Source organism: Quercus suber, unplaced genomic scaffold, assembly GCF_002906115.3.
Source record: "Quercus suber isolate HL8 unplaced genomic scaffold, Cork oak 2.0 scaffold_590, whole genome shotgun sequence".
In the NCBI taxonomy this organism is placed as follows: domain Eukaryota; kingdom Viridiplantae; phylum Streptophyta; class Magnoliopsida; order Fagales; family Fagaceae; genus Quercus; species Quercus suber.
Window position 1 is genome coordinate 439695 of NW_027070035.1, and position 15866 is coordinate 455560.

Consider the following 15866-nt stretch of genomic DNA (forward strand, 5'->3'; position numbering starts at 1 on the left):
TTGTAATAATTAATTGAGACTTCTTATGTACCTAAACAGAAGATAGGTTCTGAAAACCCAAATAATGCAATTATGGTAAAAAAAATATGTTGTACATATAAACCTTCCTCTTTTATTCTCTTCACAAATTCAAAAGTTTTAATATAAAAATTAAAATGCCATAAATTGCATTCTAACTTCATGTGTTTTCTACATGTACGCCAAAAAGGGCATTGCTTAGCTATAATAATAGTGGCATAAGTAAAAACAGTTTATTGTTGACAATTTGATAAAGAAACTAACCATGAAAAAAAGCAACTTATTAAATACAAGGAGGAGCAGTTCAATAATTATTGAAGACAACAAGGTCAATAAGAAAAATCCAATGAAAGTGTCAGATGATGGAAATGTCGAGAGCCTCTGCACCACAAGATGCTGAAGAGAGTGGTGATACATGATCATGTGTATCAAACTAAGTGCAGCAGACAATGCAAAGCAATGTTGCCACCAAAGGAAACCTACGAAATTTCACAATTGTTGGACAAGCAACTCATCAGAAGACAACAATGCAGATTTCTGGATTTTGATGTTTTCCTATAATATGAAATTTATCCAAGCTCAACAAGTACATATATTCCAGTACATTAAGCAAAAACTAATAGTCTTGCAATCAAATCTGGGTGCAGAAACATTCTAATTTGATTCCAGTTCAGAGACTATGATATAGGGTACTGCTTATATGCGCAATTGTAATGAATTTTGTAACAATCAAACATATTTGACAGCTATGTATTGCAGAACAGGCAGCTACTTGAAGCCCTCTCATCCAACTTACTTGATAGCTATGTATTGGGAAATATATTCAGGAAAAAGTTTGAAACATTAACCATATAATTGAAAGAAAACCAATTAGTTCTTACCACATAAGGAGATTAAACTAGAGGGCATAAGTCCAACTTGGTGGACATCCTTGTACTTGTAGAGATAGTGATCCCCTTCCTTTTTCCACATATCCATGCATTTGTTAGCCAGCAACATGCCATCCAAATACTAAAATGAGAATTGATCACAATCTAGCAATTTCTTGTAGTAAAAGAATCTGGACCTCTATATGTGCTACCTCCGATACAACAACTTCCAATCAAGGCCCTATCGAATATCAACCAAAACTGAGAACTTCACATAACCTTTAAAATCAATTTGGTTTCCAAGGCTTCAACCCAAATAATGTCATGTTTTAGGTTACAAACTGGTTGAATTCCTTGCTTAGCTGTAATAAGAATGGCATTCAAAAAAGAACAAATACTATTTTAGAGCTTTAACTTCAATGAAAAGAAGCCAAGAGATACCCTAGAAGGTATTAACCGCATCAAAGCTTGCAAGTAATCTTTTTGTTTTTATTGGTAAGTTACACATATGGGTGGGTCATGAACTCTCAATCTCACCTGCCACCTTGTTTTTAAAAGAGGGGGAAATGCTCATTTGCAACATTGAAGTTTGCAAGAAATCTAACGCCTAGAGCATATTATCATTACAAAAAAAATATATAAAATCAACAATTCATCTAAGAATATTAATTTAGAAGTAAAAAGGTTAAAAATTATAAATTGGAATTCAATTAGAGTTTAATTTTGCGCCATATATCTAATCTAATCTAAATTTTAGAATTTTGTGCCAAGTAAGTTAACTTAGTGTAAAAATTGAATTTCAATTAAAGTTTAATTTTGCGTCACGTGTCCCATTTAATCTAAATTTTTAAAATTTTGTGCCAAATTAGTTAATTTAGGGTAGAAAACGAGGAGTTCAATATATATAATAAACCATATAAAAACATAAACATACGACCAAAAAAAATTCAAATTTATAAGTCATTTATATATATATATATATATTAATAGGTAAAGTTTAGTGAAAATTGAATTAGAATTTGAAATTTATACAATTTTGTGCCATGTGTCTAAATTTATGTAGGAACTACACCATAATTATCCACTTAAGCTTGTGCCATGCGTCTACTTAAGTTTTTTAATTTTTGTGTCAGGTGAGTTAATGAGTGCAAAATACTAAGAATCTAATATTAATGAACTATAAAATCTTTTTAAAAAAGCAGTCACATATACTAAATAAAAATCATCACATTGTTTCTCAAAAATTAAATGAAATAAAAATCAGCACATAACAAAAATCACCACACGTTCTATCTTATTAAAAATTTAAAAAATATTATCATAAGTAGTATTAAATTTAGGTAGGAATTTTAAAAGTGACTAATTACGTTTATTTTAAAAAAATAATTTGACTAATTATCTATATTTTATGATAAAAATTGTGTTTAATTTTAAATGTATCTATATATATGCATGAATGCATGTGTTACATGCTTTAAAAAAAAATCACTTGACTAATTATTTATATTTTTATATTAAAAATTTTGTTTAATTTTAAATGCACCCATGTGTTTGCATGGAGTTACATGCTAGTATATATTAATAGGCAAAGCTTAGAGAAAATTCAATTAGAACTTGTAATTAGAATCCAATTTTTTTCCATGTGTCTTAATTTATATGGAAACCACACCATAGTTATCCACTTAAGTTTGTGTCATATGTTCACTTAAGTTTTTTAATCTTTGTGTCAAGTGAGTTAATGAGCGCAAAATACTAAGGGTCCGTTTGGATACTATTGAAAACTGAAAACACTGTAATAAAATAATTTTTAAATGTGTGACTAGTGCCGTGAGACCCATTTTTAATGAAAAAGTTGCTGAAAAAAGAGGTTTGTAGGTCCCGTGAACAGTGCACGGGACCCATTGAACAACCAGAAGCACGCTTAAAAAAAAAAAAAAACGCAGACGCTAGACACAAAACTCAGTATCCAAACGAATACTAAGAATCTAATATGAATGAACTATAAAATTTAATAAAAAAAAATAAAAAAAATCACATATACTCAATAAAAATCACCACACATAAAAGATCACCACACGTACTATTTTATTAAAAATTAAAAAAAAAAATCATAAGTAGTATTAATATAGGTAAGAATTTTAATATATGACTAATTACGTTTACATTTTTTTTTTATAAATCATTTGACTAATTATTTATATTTTTATGATAAAAAATGTGTTTAATTTTAAATGTATCCATTCGTATACATGTATTACATGCTATTTTCTAAAAAATAATTTACTAATTATTTATATTTTTATAATAAAAATTATGTTTAATTTTAAAGTATTCATGCATTTGTATAGGTTACATACTAATTATTATAGAAGCACATACCATAATTTTATGTGTACTCAAGTTTTTTTAATTTATTTATAGAATTTCAAACTATTGTGTCTACTTATGTAATTTTTGCTCTTTACCATTTTTAGAATAACTTGTATTGAAAAAAAAAAAAATACTTTTGAAGCTATATTGAAAATTTGTGCAGTTATGTTAACAATGTTTCGCGAAGATTCTCAATTCCGTTTGTTATACTATCAAGTTGTTAGTCATGTTTACAGGTCTGCCTGAGTAGGATGTTTAAAAAAATGCATTTGTTTTTAAAAAAATAGTGGTTTTAAAAACTGTGATTTTAAAAACTAAAAGTTTTTAAAATCATTGTAAAATATATAATAATAAAAAAGTGTTTCTATCAATTAAACACTTAGATAATGAAAAACGCTATGTCCATAATATTTTCACAATACTTTTACAACAAATTCTAAATGACAAGATGTTATTTGTTATTACTAGTGGGGCAAAAAAGTAATTTTAATAGTAAATTCAGATTAAAAATCTATAACACCCTGCCAGTTAGGAATTATTGTTAAAGTGTTGTGAAAATATTGTGAATGTAAAACTTCTCTTTAGATAATAGGTGCAAAATACTATAATGGACTTAAAGAAATGTTATGTCCACAATATTTTCATAACAAATTTTAACTGATAAATTGTTATTGGCTATTATAATTTAATAAAAAAGTAATTTAAGCTATTGATTCAAACTAGAACTAATAATAACTTATCACTTATAATTTGTTGTGAAAGTATTGTAAAAATATTGTGGATGTAAATTAAGCCTATTAGCCTATATATATTCAAGATGACTCCAATTATCAAATTATCACTAGCATTTTCATTAAAAAAAAAAAAAAAAAACCATGTTTATCCTACAAAACCACTCAACCAAACAGATCCTTACAAATTATTAATAGCATTTTCATTATTAAAAAAGAAAAAAGAAAAAAGTGCTTGTCCTACAAAACCATCCAAACAAACAGACCTTTACAAATAAACTAAGACTCCATATTTAAGCCGGTCTCGTTTCAATTTTTTTATAAGTAAAAGTAATGAAAGCAAATATTTAAGTCTTAGTGGATTTTTTTTTTTTTCCTGAATAAGTCTTACTAGATATTACTATTATTCTAATTTCTATGTATTTCTTGTTATTTCCGTTTTTTTATTAGATAAGCAACTGGCTGATAGCGAGAGAGACAGAGAGAGCAGTTTAAGTATTATTGAAGATGGCAAGGTCAAAAAGAAAAAAAATCAAATAAGAGTGTCAGATGATAGAAATGTCATCAGCGCCTCTGCACTACAAGATGCAGAAGTCAATACATGATCGGGAAATTCTTAGCTAGTCCCGGACTACAAGGTCACCAAGTTGACCTTGTAGTCCCAGCCAATAAGAGCAAGACAGGTAAGATGAAAAAGCTGACATTGTACAGCTCATCACCCATGGCAGGAAGTCCCCAACGTAATTCTCAAAAAAATAAAAAAAAGTTCCCAACGTTAGTCCAGTTAACGTTAACGTTAATAAAAGAATAAAATACACAAAAGGAGCCAGCCAGCTGTATTCCATTTGAGGCTTAGGACAAAGAGAACCTTTTAGGGTTCTCTTGTGAACAAGGGAAAACAAAAGCCACAAGGTCTTGCACAGTGCCGACAAAAACCAAGTGCACTATGTGACCACAAACAAATATTATGTGTGTGATTTTTAGAGAAATCAAGTGAAAAGTTCTAGTGTAAAGAGATAAAATCTTGTTCACATCAGCATGGAAGAGCCCAATTTTCAAAGTAATGGAGGTATAATTTATTTTGTCTTGTTGTGTTTTGTTTCATTTTTTAAAGAATGTATTATGATTTGTTGTGTTATGTTTGCTCTTAAATAAAATATATAGAAATGTAATGAGGTATGAATTTAATGCTTTTTTTTGGTGAAAAATTTAATGCTTTGTTGTGATATGTTTGCTCCCAAATAAAACATATAAAAATGTATTGAGGTATGAATTTAATGCTTTTTTTTGGTGAAAAATTTAATGCTTTGTTGTGAAATGTTTGTTCCCAAATAAAATATCTTGTGGTATGAATTTATTGCTTTGTTGTGATAAGTTTGCTCCCAAATAAAATATATAAAGGTGTTTGCTCCCAAATAAAATATGTGTAGTGATATATGTTTTTTTTTTTTGGTTATTATATATATAATGTGTATAAAATATATATATATATATATATAATATGATAGGAATAAATAATATATTCATCTTTATATTGGTAACTATGTCTAATTTCTAATTATATTTGTGCCTAGAAGTGGGGAAGCTTTGTAATAAAGCATACCATTGGCCTTTAAGAACACATAAAAAATTGCACACATAGGATAATTATTGTATTGTAAATTCCTTAATATTTTATTTCTAACGTTTATTTTTTTCATAAAAATTATTGTAGTTATTTGCAATTCAAGTGATATTGAAGGAATTGAAGATTGTTTGTTTGTTGAACGAATAGAAAATAGTGATGACAATTTGTTGGATAAGGTGACGTATACTGAAAATGAAGCATACAATTTATACAACAATTATGCATTACGAACAGGTTTTAGTATACGGAAAGGAAAGCCTAGATATTTTAATGGGACAAAGAACATAAGGCAACGTGAATTTTTATGTTCTAAGGAGGGTTTTAAAGTAGATGAAGATCCTTGTGAAGAGAAAAATTGGAATAAACTAGAGACTAGAACTGGTTGTAAAGCATTTATTCGTTTCACAGTTGAAAATGATGTGTGGAGGGTTACTGCGTTTAATCCAGAGCATAATCATGAACTTGCACTACCATCAAAGAGACATTTGTTAAGATCGGGTCGTCGTATTTCAAAACCTAATGCAGGTTTAATTGATTCCATGGTGAATGCTGGTATAAGTACAAAGAATACTTATTTGTATTTAACAGAAGAAGTTGGAGGGAGTGAGAATGTGGGCTTCACTGAAAAAGATTGTTATAATCATGTGAACACAAAAAAGATGTCAACGATTAGTGCTGGAGATGCTCAAAGCCTATTGAATCATTTTAAGAAAAGGCAGATAGAAGATCCCATGTTTTTTTACACGGTTCAAGTAGATCAAAAAAATCGCATGACGAATTTTTTTTGGAGAGATGGGAGATCAAGGGTTGATTATGATTGTTTTGGAGATGTTGTGGTATTTGACACTACTTACCGCACCAACAGATATAATTTGATTTGTGCTCTATTTGTAGGTGTTAATCACCATTGGCAGGATGTAATATTTGGGTGTGCATTTCTTTTGGATGAAACTACTGCTTCTTTCAAATGGTTGTTCAAATCATTCTTAGACTCAATGGGGAATCGATCTCCAATAACAATTTTTACTGACCAAGATCAAGCCATGTCAAATGCTATTGAGGAAGTGTTTTCGAACACACATCATCGACTATGTTTGTGGCATATTTCAAAAAATGCACCTTCCTACTTTGGAGAGTTAAATTATAATTCGGAGTTTCAATCCTTGTGGAACAAGTGTCAAAAATATTGTGATTCAGAATTGGAATTTCAAAACACATGGGATAAAATGATGCATAAGTTTAATCTTGAAGATCATCACTGGCTTAATATGATGTACAAAATTCGACATAAATGGAGCACTGCATTCACTAAGGATAGCTTCACAGCTGAATTTAAAGCTTCCTCGAGGAGTGAAAGCACAAACCAGGTTTTGAATAATATAGCAGATACAACAATAAGCCTCACTAACTTTGTAATTAAATATGAAAGTGTGTTGGCAGGTATGCGATCTTCAGAGTTTAATGAAGATTTTCGATGCAAGCAAGGCGCCCCACAAAGAGCAGTTAAGAAGAGTGGTATTTTGGGTCATGCAGCTCAAGTTTACACATGTAAGATATTCAGATTATTTGAATATGAATTCCTTAATAGTCTTGCAATAGAGTGGAAGCAAGTTGATTGTCAAGATACAATTGATGTCTTTGAGGTGAAAGAAGAAGATAGTGAAAGAGTACGCATTGTCCATTTTGATCATTTCAATAGCAACATTTCTTGTTCTTGCAAGAAATTTGAGTCATTGGGAATTCTTTGTTGTCATGCATTGCGGGTCTTCAATTTAAAAAATTTGACTAAAATTCCAAGCCAATACGTTTTGAAACGTTGGACAAAGGAGGCTAAGAAAGGGATGATGGCTTATGAACAAGACAATCATTCAAGTGGCGATGCTAAAGAGGCCGAGATAGTGTGGCGTAATAGCATGTTACGTATAGCTAATACAATTATATCCAAAAGCCAAGGGGATGATAGCCTTAAAAGCATTTGTCAAAAGATTTTATTGGGACTTGATGAAAAAATCGAAAGAGAGTCATCAAAGTTGGGTTCAAATGCAAATTTGGAAGAAAATGAAGTTGTAGAGCATAATATAGCTGATGAAATGCTTGGCTTATCAAATCATGTGTCAGTTTTAAATCCCCCATGTGTGAGATCAAAAGGCTTACGAAAGGATAGACTTAAAGGCCACTTTGAGAAGCGCAAGACAAAATCATTTAAGGATGCATCCTCTTCACGTAAGAAATTCCTTTTTTTCTTTATACTAAATATATGTCATATTTTTATTTTTAATAAAACTTTTTATTTACAATTATTATTATGTTTGATTTTTTTTTAATGTGCAATTTTATAGGAAAAGCAAAAAAACAAGTTTCTAAAGAAAATTCAAATGTGTCATTCGGTGGCTCATACAATCCAGCTATATACCAACCACCAAATCCCTACTCTCATTTAGGATTTACAAGTGATAATGCACATGGTCAATCTTACATGTCATGGACAAATCATTCTCAGGTATTCAGCATCATTTAATTTACAAATTTAGAATATTTATAATGTGTAATCATAATTTTGGTCATTGACGTAATAGCTAAATATGAATTTTGTCTCTATATAGGAAATGGGTTGTGTAAATGTTCCATTTACAACTATGTTGCAAGATACCAATGTTATAACGCAACTTAGTCAGGTAAATTGACATAATTGATTATTTATTTGAAATGGAATAAAATATCTATCATTTATGTATTAACATGTGTATAGAGCTTTGTTTTGAAATAATGTTTTCTTATATTTTGATCTCTATAGAATCCAACGACTTATATTCCCTCACAAATGAACTCGTTGATGTATAGCTCCAAGCAATCAAATTCCACACATATACAAGAGGTAGATTTGAAAATTCTTGTGGTGTGTTTGCATTATCAATTTTATTACTTATTTCTTGTTTTTAAAGATGACTTCCTTTATACTTCATTCTTAATGTATTCATTTTTGTTCCATTCAATATGCTAATATAATTTTTATATGTTTCCAGGTGGGAAGACTGAAGATGCCATGCAACCAAGAATCCTAGGAACTTCACAAATTAGGCACAAATTATTGACTTGGAGCCAAGTGACATTTATCATGACACCAAGTTTCTTTTGTTTGTTATTTTATTTTTGAGGAATACATTTGTTCTCTTTGGATTTATCTTGACTTGTTGCCAAGTGAAAGTTATGTATTAACTATAGTTTTAGTGTTAATGGAGATAGGAGTATGGCTTTGGAGTAGAAAACTATGATTGGAACAGTCTGTATTAACTATAGTTTGCATTATCAATATTACACTCAAGGTTAAATTCAACTGAACAGTTGTATTCATTCAACTGAAAATGGAAGCCAACAAAGTCCAAATACAAAGCTATAACAGAGCAGAAACACAAAAACAGCTACAAACTGATACAATAAAACATTAAGTCTTATCCAGCTGAATAAGGTGCTGCACCACAGGGGGTTAAACTCCTTTCCAGACCTGGTTAGTGTCACTGCATTTTGCAAACTGTGCTAGCTCATGAGCAACCTTGTTGCAGTCCCTTTTCAGGTGGTTAACCTGCCAAACAATAAAAGACCTCAAGCTTTCACTAATCCCTTGGATAAGATGGCACCAAGTTCAGGCTGTGATTACATTATAGTAAAATTGATCTTTTGTTGGCACTTGGCAGCTTCTCATATTCCACAAATACACCCTTCAAGCACCTTTTTTTTTTTAGATAACAAACAGAATGGGCCATTAACTAATGTGTGAGTAAACAAAGTATACAACTTAAAAAGGTCCCAAGCTAGCTGAGTTTGTTCAGCTACTTAAATTCTTTCCCGGCCCAAAATAACATGAAAATTGGTCATGGGCCATTAATTGTCAATTTCAATATCAGTATACCATTTAAAAAGTGTTTTTTTTTTTTCAAGAATTGTCACAAAAATTCTATAGTCTTTAAACCTTTGATATTGTAAAAAAGATTAAAAATTAAAAATCTAATGGATACGTCAAACAGAGTAGCGAGGACGGGAAAACAGAAAAAGATGTGTTTTTTTTTTTTTTTTTTGAAAATCAAACTGAAACTTTTCATTCATTACAGCCAAGAAAATACACTGAAGAAACAGAGAAACCAGCTACAGACAAAAAACAGAGCATAAACAAAAAAGGAAAACAGCAACAACTTAGACCACGACCTAAGCAATCTTTAGCTTGTTCCTTCAGCTCTAGCCATGTCTTCCACGACCTAAGATGACGTCCAGACCTGCTCCTCATCAGTTTGTTTTGCAAGCTGTGCAAGTTCGTGGGCTATTTTGCAAGCTGTTCAGGCCGAAAGTTGTGTTCAGGGTCATATGGCTAACGCTCCTTCCAAAATCACCTTTAAGCACCTATGATTCCACGAAAATGGTGATTAGAACTTAAATTTGGCATCAAGTTTTTCCTTCTATTTTCTCTGGAACCGAACAGGGGCTAAGAACTTCATTGATGATTCAGACATTTACAATTAAAAGAGAATCAAGTAATCAAAATCAAAATTAAAAGAATCAATACCTGATGAAGCAGAGAAGCAGAGAGCAGAGCACAAAGGGCGAGACCGAGACCGAAACCAAAGGAAAAAAAAAAAAAAAAAAAAAAGAAACAAAAAAACCCAGAAGCAAAGGCAAGTTCAGACGCCGTGAGGGTGAGAAGGAAAAAAAAAATTTGTGAGTGAGAGAGATTCAGAGAGAGGCGTGAGCTTGAGTGAGGTGAGACCATGAGAGTGAGAAAGAAAGGCATGAGAGTGAGACAGAGAGGCGAGAGGGTATGAGAGAGGGTTAGTTTTAAAACCTTGAATGAAATATAAGAAAGAAGCGACTGAATTGAAATTTGAAATTTGAAATTAAAGTGGGCCCAAAACCTTTTGAAACCGATGAAAGAATGGTTGAAAACAGCTGGCTAAGCTCCTTTTGTGTATTTTATTCTTTTATTAACGTTAACGTTAACTGGACTAATGTTGGGAACTTTTTTTTATTTTTTTGAGAATTACGTTGGGGACTTCCTGCCATGGGTGATGAGCTGTACAATGTCAGCTTTTTCATCTTACCTGTCTTGCTCTTATTGGCTGGGACTACAAGGTCAGCTTGGTGACCTTGTAGTCCGGGACTAGCTAAGAATTTCCCGATTTCCCTACATGATCATGATGTATATCAAACCATTCCAGAACTTTTTTGTTTCATATACTAAGTGAAAAAGGTAGCCTGAATTCATATGAAGCCAAGTGGTAAAATAGCAAACAAACAAAATAAGATCTACACAAATTGTTGTGGAAATAGCGCCCCAATATTCAAATTAACAACAATAAATAATGGGCATACACACACACAAAGAACTCCAGCATTTATGCAATTCAGCAAACTGCCTACATCCACGGGCAACAATAAAGAAAGTTTCACTATAAAAGTAAGGAGATACAAATGTTTGTGGTTTGCCAAACTGGTTCTTTTGTTGCCTCTGTTGCTGCCATATATTCTGCCTTTGTAGTGGATAGAGCAATTGTATCTTGTAGAATTGATTTCCAGCATTTTGGGCCGCCAGTAAACACAAACAAATAGCCTCTCATGGACCTTCTACAATCAAGATCCCCTGTATAATGGGAATCTACATAACATAATACACACATAACATCTTCACAAATAATCCAAAAAAACATCCCAATAGGTGATGTTTGCACCTGACAAGTCATAAAATTCCATTGAAGTTAGTGGAACCACAGAGAGCAAACCTAAAAGGTAAATTCCCAATTAAAGCACAAGAGACCTCCATGTTTTACGAATATAACACAAGATGGTGTAATTTGCCCCTCCAAACAACAACAATGAAAAAAATATGATTTTTTGAATGGTAAATGAACGATCATTTAAATTTTATGAGATTGGCAAATAAAAAGGTGGAGTTGGTATATTTTTTGGCCTAATAGGTTATTTTTTGGCCAAATTACTTTGACTTTTAAGGGATTGGAAAATAAAAAGGTGGAGTAAGTATATCTTTCTGGAAAATAGATTATTTAACACTCAAATAAACAAAAGCGTTTGATCAAAAAAAAAAAAAAAGCAAAAGTGACTATGTCTAAATTTAACACTCATATGTTTGCGATTATAGTGTATTTTTTTATTTATTGTTTTTATTTCAAATACCAAAACAGGCCTTTTTTTTTTTAATAAGAAAATACCAAAACAAGCTTACATTACAAGCAAAACAATTGTGATCAACAAGTACATAAGAAACACTTAGTCAATATACTCGTTTTGAAACTTAACCTAGTTAAATAAGGAAAAAGGTAAACAATTAAGCCAATATTTTCTTCTTACAATGATTGGCACTATATAGATAAACAGTTCTTACGCATCGTACACAGGAATCGTAATTCATTTCATTTTGTACATGTTTAATTTATTATAAAACAATAATGAAATGAGATCAAGAAGATTTCTTTTGCAAATGATTCTTTTTGGCCTCTTGAAGAGAATGAACCAGCGCCAACTCCCAAAGGATAAACAATAAATTCCAATATTCAATAATAGTGATGTGGGTATGTGGAGCATGACTACCTAGGCATCAAGATTAACTGCAATGCAAATTAAGCCATGTTGAAATTCTAAGAATTCATGTCAAGCCCACCTCTTTAATATTTTATTAGTAAATCTTCCTATGGAAATGAAGCTTATAGCATATGATGTGAGAAAAATATGCTATGTATTGAGTTAAAAATTAACAATTTTAATTTTAATTTAAAAACAAAAACAAAACAAAAATTCCACCACATATTTGATGTTTTTTTATATGAGAAACAATTCTTACCGGCCGTCATAGTAGCCCTTTGTTTCTATTGAGAATTTCACATGATCTCTATCTTTTTCCTTTCAAATATCTCTAAAGGAACTTTAGTGGTAGCTCACAGGTAATGATATCCTTTAAGATATTTGCATGAACTTTATTTCTAACACAATGGACTAGTTGCAAATAAAGACTTGAGGCTAAAGGTATGCTGTATTTGTGAAATAAAATCCAAATGACTATCACATTTAGTTACGAACTAAATCATATATTCAAAATAAGTGGCTACTACTACATTAAAATGAAGAACCAGTATATAAGGACATTAATTGAAGCATACCTTTTAGCTAGATAATGATGTTCTTCACTTACTAAGGTGGCCGCTTCTTAGCTTTTCCAGTAACCATTTCACCTTTAGTATTGTAGTCGCATAAAACCAATCCTTTTTGTCATTAACAAATTTGAAATAAGCATGCCTCCATGTCCTATTCAAGAAGAGACCTCCACAAACTCCCCAAAAGCCAACTGCGAATCCAACACCCATACCCATATAGAAGCTAGAACTTTCAGAGTCTTCTTTTGTTTTTCCAATTGATGTTCTATTATGAGATCCTCCAATTGGTGGTATGCATCTTTTTGGAAGAGGAGCACCACACAATTGAGGATTGCCAAAATATCTGACAGCATCAAAAGACTGAAGTTGGGTACTTGAAGGAATTCTACCTGAGAAACCGTTGTATGACAAGTCCAAGTAATTAAGAAATGACAAATTAGACATACTTGGTGGAATTTCACCTGATAGATGATTTCGTGAGAGATCAATTGACTCTAACTCCTTCATTATCCCAATGTTTTCTGGTATGTTGCCCATCAAATGATTTCGAGACAAGTTCAAAAACCGTAATTCAAAAAGAACTGAAATTTCCACAGGAATTGATCCAGATAATTTGTTACTTGAAAGGTCTATGCTCCTCACGAATTTAAGGTTTTCTTCATATTGTAGTTCATGTCCTTTTGGAACCAGCATAAGATTCTCAAGGTAAGAGCCATAGTCATATTCGTACTCTAAACTGTCAAAATAAACATCTTGATTTTCAGGGTCAGGCATAACCATGGCACTAAAATTTTTAAAGCAACTTGGTATGGGCCCTGATAGGCTATTATTTGCAAGATCCAATATTCTAAGAAAAGAAAGTTGGCATATATTTTGAGGTATATTTCCCTTGAATCCACTGGATCTTAGACGGAGAACTATAAGTTGTGTCAATTTTGTAATCCAGAGTGGTATGGTCCTCGAAAAATTATTATCACCTATATCAATGAGCCCTAATTTTGAGCACCTTTTCAATGACGAAGGAATATCCCCGTAGATGCTATTATTTTGTAAACTCAATGATTTGAGTTCAACTAAAGACCCCAGAGAATAAGGAATTCTACCTGATAGATTATTGCCCCCCAAGTTTAAATGGATCAAAGATTGCCAATACCTCCAACAGTTAGAGAGTTCTCCAAGTAAGAAATTATTTGATACATCTAAAACCTTCACTTTATTTTTTTTATTCATCTTTTGGCACAAGAAAGTGGAAATAGGTCCAAAAAATGAATTGTTAGCTAGATTGAGCACTTCAACATTTGCAGACAATCTTGGCAACTGCCCCTTAAAGTGATTAGATCTTAGCTTCAAAATAGTAGAATTCAACAAAATGTCCGGTACATCCCCCTCTATGTGGTTATTAGAGAGATCAACCGTATGAATGTTTGAAATCCAATCCCAAAACCAGCTTGGAGCTTTACCCGAAACTCCTGACAAGGGCAAAAATAAAAGCGAAAGCGATCTTTGTGTATGTAGCCACGTAGGAAAGTTAGGACCTATCTTACAGGAGCTCATGTCAACATATTCAAGTTGAAAAGGTGGAACCCAATTGGAATTCACGTTAAAGAACAAAGGTGTATAAGAGATATCTAGTTGATTTAATTTCCCTAATTTGGAGAAATGTGCTTCATCTAGACTGCCTGTGAAGAAATTAAATGAAATAGACACCGCAAATAGATTTGAGAGAAGTCCAAGACTCTTTGGAACGGTGCCATTTAATTTATTATAACCAAGGAGTAAGACTCGCATTTGAGATAAATTCCCAACAGATGAAGGAATAGGACCACTTAAAGGATTCATTCTAAGATCGAGATATATTAGATGCTTAAGCTGCCCTAGCGAATCTGGAATTTTTCCGCTCAAAGAATTATCTCTAAGATCGAGATATTCTAATTTCTCTAAATTGAATATGCTAGGCGGTATATTGCCTCTCAAAGAACTGCTGTCCAGGCTAAGCCTTAAGAGGCTTGTACTGAGATTAGAGAACCAATTAGGTATCTCATGATTGAAATGATTTTCAGAAAGTTCAAGGACTCGAAGAGACGTGAAATTGACAAATCCAAGAGATGGATTCAGGCTATCAAGTTGACAATTTTGCAAGTATAGCTCTGAAATAGATGTGAACTTACTCATTATTTGAAGCCAATCAACTTCTCTGTGAAGGTCAGCTGAGCGCAGGTCAAGGTATTGAAGGGCAGAGAGACCAGACATCCAACGAAGGTTATCTACATAGAGGTCAGAATAAGATCCAAGAGATAGATAGCGAAGCCTTGAAAGGTTCCCAAGTTGATGAGGAATGAGTCCACAGAAGTTAGCGCCTGAGAGGTCAAGATCTGTGAGACTGTACATTGAACCAAGGAAAGTTGGGATAGGAGTACAATTAAAGTCATTGTTACTCAAATCCAAGTAGTTCAAATGTTCTAGTTGGAGCAACGAACCACTAATCTCACCAGCTAACCTCGAATAATTGAGATGGAGCTCAGTGACTCGGCCAGTTTTATTGTCACAGGAAACTCTGTCCCACATACAGCAATCTTTATGGTCAGACCAGGATGAGAGGACGTGTTCATGATCAGTGAGACCATGTTTGAGAGTTAGAAGGGCTTGCTTGTCTTTTTCATTGCAAGAGACATTTGAGATTGACTCTGCTTTGAAGAAGAAAAAGCTTAAACTGAAGGTAGCGGGAAAGAACCATACTAAGAAAAGCACATGATGAGTTGCAAAAGAGATACCCATAGTTTCAAGTAAGAGAAGCTGAAATTTGAGCGGTGGAGGCGATGCAATTGGATGTTACTTCAGCTCGTGATAATACATAGGGATTCTTCAACTACTTTTCATTATTATTGTATTATTTTAAAGAAGACTTTGACTTGTTGACTTAAGCCAAATGCCAAAGACCAATACTCATGTTTGTTTCATGAAACTTCGTTCGTAGTAATTGCACTTCAACTACTTTTCGTTTTATTATACTATATTATTTTAGAAAAGACTTTGACTTGTTGACTTAAGCAAAATTCCGAAGACCAATACCCATGTTTGTTTCATGAAACTTCGTTTATGG

At 32.2% G+C, this 15866-nt stretch overlaps 2 protein-coding genes across 2 annotated transcripts; one reads left to right on the top strand and one right to left on the bottom strand.

Moving 5' to 3' along the window:
- Nucleotides 1–4589: 4589 nt before the first annotated feature.
- LOC111985985 (protein FAR1-RELATED SEQUENCE 5-like) lies at nucleotides 4590–8677 on the top strand. Its single transcript, XM_065764884.1, has 6 exons — nucleotides 4590–4671; nucleotides 5703–7838; nucleotides 7955–8115; nucleotides 8219–8290; nucleotides 8410–8490; nucleotides 8639–8677. Exons 1-6 carry the CDS (start codon nucleotides 4590–4592, stop codon nucleotides 8675–8677), a joined length of 2571 nt encoding a protein of 856 aa, XP_065620956.1.
- A 2159-nt stretch (nucleotides 8678–10836) lies between these two features.
- LOC111985976 (receptor-like protein EIX2) lies at nucleotides 10837–15600 on the bottom strand. The gene is made up of 2 exons (XM_024017614.2): nucleotides 12773–15600; nucleotides 10837–11329 (listed from the first exon to the last, which is right to left on the bottom strand). Exon 1 carries the CDS (start codon nucleotides 15539–15541, stop codon nucleotides 12797–12799), a length of 2745 nt encoding a protein of 914 aa, XP_023873382.2. The 5' UTR covers nucleotides 15542–15600; the 3' UTR covers nucleotides 10837–11329; nucleotides 12773–12796.
- Nucleotides 15601–15866: the final 266 nt, after the last annotated feature.

Coding starts and splice junctions, on each gene's coding strand:
- LOC111985985 (XM_065764884.1), top strand. CDS start 4,590: ATGATCGGGAAATTCTTAGCTAGTCCCGGACTACAAGGTCACCAAGTT. Junction 4,672..5,702: donor AGCCAATAAGAGCAAGACAG/GTAAGATGAAAA, acceptor AAATTATTGTAG/TTATTTGCAATTCAAGTGAT. Junction 7,839..7,954: donor TAAGGATGCATCCTCTTCAC/GTAAGAAATTCC, acceptor GCAATTTTATAG/GAAAAGCAAAAAAACAAGTT.
- LOC111985976 (XM_024017614.2), bottom strand. CDS start 15,541: ATGGGTATCTCTTTTGCAACTCATCATGTGCTTTTCTTAGTATGGTTC.